General features: G+C 39.5%; 1 protein-coding gene across 1 annotated transcript in view; it reads left to right on the forward strand.

Annotated features, from left to right (window-relative positions):
* LRRC34 (leucine rich repeat containing 34) overlaps positions 1-7,992 on the forward strand; it is a 33,370-nt gene that overhangs the window by 4,824 nt on the left and 20,554 nt on the right. Inside the window, exons 2-5 of the mRNA XM_006890386.1 lie at positions 32-152; positions 1,016-1,137; positions 1,234-1,298; positions 4,954-5,037. Of these exons, the coding sequence (XP_006890448.1) occupies positions 32-152; positions 1,016-1,137; positions 1,234-1,298; positions 4,954-5,037 (392 nt within the window). The remainder of the gene's footprint in view (positions 1-31; positions 153-1,015; positions 1,138-1,233; positions 1,299-4,953; positions 5,038-7,992) is intronic.

Below are 7,992 nucleotides of genomic sequence, written 5' to 3' on the forward strand. Positions count from 1 at the left end.
GATGAAAACTAATGCATTTCTCTTCCCAAAGCTAAACCATCTATTCCCAGCCTCCAGGAAAATTATTGTAATCTGTGTTTGGAAAAAGTTCAAAGAATCAATCCTTTTATAGTGTGTATACTCCAGGAAGTGGATGAAGAATGTAAAAAAGGGTAAGGATAACAAAGAAGTCCACAGCATTTGCTGATAATCGTTTATGTGAAAATTCTAAAATAGGAGGGATTTCTAGTCATTTAAAAGATGCTTAGTTAAATGGGCATCTTTGATTTAGCAAAATCAAGTGGGTGAGTGACACTGTTGGTAGGTTGTACAGCTGTTGTTGTTTTTGTTGTTGTTAGGGGCTTTGGAGTGGCTGTGACTCGTAGCAGTCCTTGGGACAATCAAATGAACCACTGCCAAGTCCTGTTTCATCCTCACGGGGCTATGAAGGAGCCCGTTGTCTTCCGCTCCGTCTCGTTTAGAATCTTTCTCCTTTTTCTCCGACCCTTTGCACTTAGAGGCAGAGTAACACGCTGCCACAGGACTCCTCAAGCCTAGGCTTCAGAATGACCCTTAACTCCTCTGAGCTGGCTGAATGTGGGCAGGTGTCCTGGTGGGTATGAAGTTGCACTGCCCACGCAAGGGCAGGTGGTTCGAATCCACCAACTGCTCCATGTGGAAAAGATGGACAGTCTCTTCCCGTGTGATTTACAGCCTCTGAAAAGTTGCTAGTGGGTCAGCTATGATAATAGATAACATCATCATCAGATCCTTTAATACTTCGGTGTCTATTAAGAGTGTGAAGATACCTTGTTGTTGCTTTCTTCTTTGTGAGAAATTAAGTGCTATAGTATATATTAGAGTGTTTTGCAAAGTCTATTTAAGTTATCTGGTATTTTATGTCTGGTATGTACCACATTGGAGTGCATACTTAATTCTAATAAGTGCTATTTATGATGTTACTGTATACAAATAAAAAAAAATCACAGCTATTTCTTAATTGAATTTTTTTTTCTCTCTCTCTTTTACAAAACAGCCTGAATAAAGAAATCACATTAACTATTGCTGGTAATAATCGCCTAATTCCTGTAGAAAAAATAACAAGTGAAGATTTTTGGATTCTTTCCAAAATTTTAAAGAAGAATCCATACATTAATGGTTTGTCTCTTACGAAACACTGTGTACTAGTTCCTTTGACATGACATTTCATTTTCATAAGGAACATATCAACCTCTAGTCTCATCTATTCTCCAGGTTTGGATGTTAGATATAACCTCTTAAACAATACTGGTGCGTACTATGCTGCAAAACTGCTTGAGGTATGATTCTTCTTCTTAATTCTTTTGTCTAGAATTAAGCCACTTAGTCTAGTAGCACAAATAGAAATCAAACATTTTGTTCTTTTTCAATTTGTTGGGTAAGAGAGTCAATTATAAATTTTTTCTTGTCTTTTGATGTGTTTGCTTATTGCTATAAATTGACCTCTGGTTACTGCTTTGAGTGTTGCCCAGAGATTTTAAGAAACTTTGTTTTCATTGTCATTTGTTTCAAGAAACTTTTTAATTTTATTTTTTATTTCTTCTATTACCCACTCATGTTCAAGCAAGGTGGTATTCAGCTTCCAAATGTATGGGTTTTTTCCCCCCTCCATTATCCTCTTTTTATTAATTTCTAATTTTGTAGCATTTGGTCTGAGAAGATGCTTTTGTATTTTTAAACTTATTGATGCTTGTCTTTTGACCTAAAATGTGATCTATTTTGGAGAAAATTCTATGCACATTGAAGAAGAAGGTATACTGCACTTTTGGGGGGTGCATTAACCTGTGAGATCATTAATCTGTGAGATCAAGTTAATTTACTGTGTGATTTAATTCTTCAGCATCTTTCTTGAATTTCTTTCTGGTAGTTCTGTTTTTTCTTGACAGTGGTGTATTGAATTCTCCTGCTATTATAATGGTGCCATCTGTTTCTTTTTTCCATTTTGTTAATGTTTGCTTTGTATATTTTGCAGGTCTATCATTTGGTGCATGGATATTTATTATTGTTATGTCCTCTTATCCTATTGACCCTTTAAGCATTATGTAGTGACCTTCTTTGTCCTTTGTGATGGTTTTTGCATTTAAATAATCTATTTTATGAGATTACTATCACTGCTCCTGCTTTTTTTGGGTTGCCATTTGTTTGGTAGATTTTTTTCCCCCCACGCTTTTACTTTTAGCCTTCTTTATCTTCACTTTTCAGGTGTGTTTCTTGTAGACAGCATATTGATAGGTTTTGAGTTTTTATCCAATCTGCTACTCTTTTTCTCTTCAGTGGTGCATTTAAGCCATTCACATCCAGTTGCAATTATTGAGAGGCAAGACTTTATTGCTATCATTTTGTTGAGTTCTTTTTGGTGTTGTTGCTGGTTACTTAGATCCATTCTGCTTTCTGTGGCCCCTCTGTAAGAAGGACATCTTTCAGTGTTTCCTGCAATGCTGGTCTCATTTTTACAAAGTCCCTTAGGTTCTGCTTTTCTTTTTTTCATATTTGATGGACAGTTTTATTCTTGGTTGACAATTGCATTCTTTAAGTGTTCGATATATGTCATTCCACTGTCTTACTGCTTGCATGGTTTCTGCTGAGAAATTGTCACTTAATCTTATTCGCTCTCCCTTATAGGTTACACTTTGTTTCCCCCTAACTGCTTTCAGAATTCTCCCCTTATCTTTTTTTTTTCAGGCAAATTTGACAATGATATGCTTTGGTGTTTTTCTTTTGGGGTCTATTCTGCATGGTGTTTGCTTAGCTTCTTGAATATATATTCTCTTGTTCTTCATTATGCCTGAAAAGTTTTCTTCTAGTAATTCTTTAATAACTTTCTTGGTGCGTTTATTTGCTTCTTCCTGTTCTGGGATTCCAATTAATCACATGGTATTCCTCTTGATGGTGTCCCACCTTATTTTTAGGCTTTCTTCTTTTTCCTTCCATTCTGATTCTGCTTTTTGTTCTAGCAGACCAGTGGTGACAACTCTATCTTCTATTTCACTGGTTCTGTGTTCCATCCTTCAACTCTGTTCATATGTCCCTGCAACATGTTGACAGAATCTGAAACATTGGTCCTCATATTTTGGATTGTGGTTTCTTGTTTTCCCAGAGCCTCTAGTGCCTCACTTGTTTTATCTGTATTGTCTTGGATTGTTTTCTTAAGTTTCTTTTGGTTTTTGCTTGCAGAGTCCTGCAACTCTTTGAGTTTGTCTGTCTGTGTCAGGAAGTTTCATTAGACTTTCTGGCTTCACGAAATCCATTGATACTATGTCGCTTTTGGGGGGTGATATCTCGTTTTGGGTTTGTGTAGGGTGTGAGGTAGCCTGCTTCTTCCATGACATTGCTGTGGTAGGATTTTTTTATTTCTGAGAACTTAGCAGGCTCTTGGTTTGAAAACCTTGGTTCAGGAAGTCATTGCTCCCGTGGAGAGCGGCAGCTACCCTGCCTGTGTTTCTCTCTGAATTTTTGACTCAAATGAAGACTTGCTTCAGTTGGAGAGAGATATGACCTGTGAGTTAGCAGCCTTCTCTATCAGGCATCTGCTATAGCTAGGCTAGGTGAGTCCAAGGTGCCCAGGGCTAAAGACATCTCAACCTCTGGGAGGGGAGAGGAAATGGGATCACCTGTGATATTACTGTCCCTGGTGCAATTCAGAGGAGTGGCTGCAGGTTGTCCTCCAGGTGGCAGGGTGTCCAGGTGGCAGGGCCAGGTTCTCTATGCAGTGGGGATGGGCTTCCAGGTTGTGGGCAGGAGTGTCCCATTGGCAGGGTGTCCAGGCAGTAGGACTGGGGCATCCAGGCAACTGGTGGGAGTCTTCAGGTGGCAGGGCCATGTCCTCCAGGTGGTGGTTTCAGAGGTCTAGGTGGTGGAGCCAGGACTACTAGATGGAGGGGATGGGACCACTAAGTGGAGGGGCCAAGACCTCCAGTCAGAGGGGCTGAGGCCTCCAGGCAGAGAGTCCAGGGGTCTCCAGGCAGTGGGGCCTTGATCTAGTGCTCCAGACACGAGAACAGTCCAGGCCTCGCTAAGAACTTTTTAAGACCTGTACCTAGTTAATAGACTTGAACAGATCCATGGCTGCTAATGAAGCCAAGACTGTAAGTCTTTATGGAAGCAGACTGCCATACATTTCTCTCTTGCAGAGTTTGAACTGCTGATCTTTTGGTTAGCAGCTAAACATTGAACCACTATGCTACCAGGGTTCCTGAGCATCATGTAGAAAAATATTAAAGTTGTTAATGATTTTATTTCACTTGGGCTCACAATCAATGCTCATGAAAGCAGAAGTTAAGAAATCAAATTATGTATTTATTGCATTGGGAAAAATTTGCTTCAAAAGACTTCTTGGAAGATTTTGTTTTGTTTTTCTTAAAGATGCTGGTTTGATGAATAAAGTTTGCCTGACTCATGTTATTTTTTTATCATTTCATTATGCATAAGAGACCTGGACAGTGAAGGATAATTGATTTATGAAGCCAGTGAATTGTGATGCTAGGGGATGCCATCGAAGAAGCCATGGGCTGTCTGAATAAAAATCTATCTGTCTTGGAGGAAGTAGCAGCCAGGCTGCTCCTTGGAAACAGTGATGGCGAGACTTTTATCACATGTACATTGGACATATTGTCAGGAGGGACCAGACGTTGGAAGAGCAGAAAGTAGAAAAAGACTCTCAACAAGGTGGCTTGACCCGGTGGCTGTGATAATGGGCTCAAGCATAGAACAGTTACGACTCTGACACAGGCCGTGTCTGTCTTCTTGTACATAGGGTACAATGAGTTGGAACTGAGTCAACAGCATCTAATAACAGTTGGTTTTGCTTCACTTTTCCTGGGTTTTAAAGAACATTTTCATTGGAAAGTAAAGATGTTTGCTTAAAGTAGCTCTGAAATATACATTATTGCTTGACTTTTTTTATGTAACATAAAATAACATCTCTTCTTATTCTAGAAACAACTTAATCTCATTTACTTAAACCTTATGTTTAATGACATTGGTCCCGATGGTGGAGAAGTGATTGCTACAGCGCTCCATGTAAGCACTGATATACCTTAAATAGACACTTTCTTTTGGAATTTTACACTTTGAAAACTTGGATCCCACAGAAGCAGTTATTAATGTGAATTTATGTTAATATAGTGGGAATGTGTATATATACATTTTGTTGTCATTTCAATATTTATGTATAGTTCAGTGACATTCATTTTCTTCATTATACTATAGAACAATCAGCATTTTATTTATAATTTTTTCTACTACCCCTAACAGACACACCTGTATCCTCTCTCCCTCCATCTCACTCCTGCTAACCATTAATGTGCTCTACACTTGCCTATTTTACATATTTTGTGTAAGGGAGATCTTATACTATTTGTTCTTTTGGCCTAGTGGCAAGAAGCTGGGCTGCAACCCTAAAGGCACACACAGTTCGAGGCCACCCCTGCTGGAGGGTCAGCTATGGGTCGGTTCCGACTCTATGGTACACAACAACAACAATGTTTTCAAAGTTCACCTTTGTTGTGGCTTGTATAAGACTTTTCTCTTCTTGACTAAGTAACATTCTATAGTGTTTATATGCCTCATTTTGCTTATTCATTCATCTTTTGCGCATTTATTTTATGCCACCTTTTGGCTAGTGTAGATAATGCTGGTGTGCTAGTATCTGTGTTCCTTTACGTTCTTTTGAATATACATCAAAGTAGAATTGCTGGGTAATTTGGTAACTGCTTTTTTGGGTTTTCTAGGAGGCTAACTTATTAGATCTACTAGTTTTATTTGGTAGTATCCTTATGATTTTCCCATATACTAGGTCTTGTCATAGCAATTAGACCATTTTCTTTATTTCTATGCGGGTTTTTTCTTGCCCTCCCCCTTTTTTTTTAAAATCTCATTGCAATCAAGTGAGAACCAATCAAGCTGACCATTTAGCAGTTTTTTAGAGGCTGTAAATTGCATGGCAAGAGGTTGCTCATCTTTATCCTACAAAACATTTGGTGGATTCAAACTGCCTGAGTTTGGGTTGGCAGTGCAACTGCCCATTAGGCCATCAGAGCCACAGAGCAATACAATAGAAGAAGAAGAGATGGAGAAAAGGTTTAAGTGACTAATGAGTCCATCTTGCTAGGATCTGCCATCAATGGCTTTGGCACCAACAGTAAAGAACTGGAAAAAACCTGTTGTGTTCTGGGTGTTTGTGGTTAAGCACCTCTCCAACGTTTTGAAGAGCAGCAATATCAATCTGAAGAATAAGGTGCACCTGACTCAAGCCATGCTTTTTTCAATTGCTTCTGAAGTGCATCTGAAAACTGGACATTGAGAAGAATTGATGTATTCAAGTTATGGAGTTGGAGAAGAGTACCAAATATCCAATGGACTGTCAAAAGAACAAACAAATATGTCTTAGAGGAGAGGGTACAGCCAGGGTGCTCCCTAGTGAAAAGGATGATGAAACTCTGTCTTGCATATGTTGGACATCTTGCAAGGAGAGGCCAGTCCCTGGAGGATCCAGGGAGAACATCATGCTTGGAAGTGTGAAGGAGAAGAGAAAGAGAGGAAGATTCATGACGAGATGGATGGACACAGTGGCTTGGTGAGCATGGAAGGATAGGGCAGAGTTCAGGTCTGCCGTTCATAGGATCACTTAGAGATGGAGCCAACTGGATGGCACCTAACAACCACAGCAAACAACACAATTACTTTTTTGTGGATGTAAAAAGAGCAAGGGCCACATGGGACACATATCTGACCTTTACCAACTTCACAAAGGGGAACTGTCCCCATCCACAGTATCAATAACAAAGCCATTTCCCATGAGGTTAGACATGTCCCCTACTCTCTCACACTTCTTTCTGCTCATCTCAACTCCAATCTTACTGTTTTACTGGGTAAAAAATCTGATGTAATAGTTCACAGACCACACAGAACCATAGTGGAGAAGCCAAAGGCTATAATCCAGGTTAATAACAGAATCTAGTCAAGAGAGCTCCCTAAATGTGCATGCAGGCACCTCAGACTCAGCCTTGTGACTTCAGGCCAGTGGTTCCCAAGTTCTCAGTCCTGCCAATATTGCTCCCCCAACCATTTGTCAAAAAAAGTTCTCAGTCCCGCAAAGATTGGCTCTCCCCCCCCCCCCAAGGTCTTATCTCACATCATGTCTCCAGTTCAGCCAAGTGCGTCCTACACTGTCTTGTTTCTTTTTTAATGGTGCCAGAAGATCGATCTCTCTTTCTGGCTTTCTCAATTACATAGCAAGACTCACCAATCCTCTTGTACAATGTTGAAACGGGCCAATCCCTTTGTGAAATGGTAGATAGTCAATCACTTCGTGGATAGGCTAACACACCTCGTTCACATAATTCCTTCCCATCGACATAGAATCCTTTCTCTTGAATATAACAGTTCAAAAGACCATTTTGAATAATAAACCTTAGACACTCAGAGTGGATTACATCTCAGCCTCAAGAAAAGAAAAATCCTCAACACTTGGTGAATAGGCAACATAATGACAGAGAGAAGATTTAAATAGTGATTTGATCTTACTTGATCCACAATCAATACCTTTGGTACTAGCAGTCAAGAAATCCAAAGACAAAGACATATTGCATTGAGAAAAATCAATCAAGAACCTCTCCAAAATTCTGAAAAGTAATGATGTGAGTTTAAAGATTAAAATGCACCCAATCCAATCTAGGATCTCTTCAATTACTTCCTATGCATCTGAAAGTTGGAAAATGAATAAGGATGAAAGAAGAAGAGTTGATACCTTTAACTTATGGTATTAATGAAGAGTATTGAACGTCTCATTAACTGTCAAAAGGATGAACAAACATGTCTTGAAGAAAGTGCAACCAGGATGCTTCTTAGAGGCAAGGGTGGTGAAATTTCACCAATGTACTTTGGGTATGTTACTAGGAAGGGCCAGTCCTTGGAAAAAGACAGCATGCTTGAAAAGGTGAAAAGGAAGCAAAAAAGAGGAAGACCCTCAACCAG

Source organism: Elephantulus edwardii, unplaced genomic scaffold (assembly GCF_000299155.1).
Source record: "Elephantulus edwardii isolate Elephantulus edwardi_28Jun2011 unplaced genomic scaffold, EleEdw1.0 scaffold00088, whole genome shotgun sequence".
Classification (NCBI taxonomy): Eukaryota; Metazoa; Chordata; class Mammalia; order Macroscelidea; family Macroscelididae; genus Elephantulus; species Elephantulus edwardii.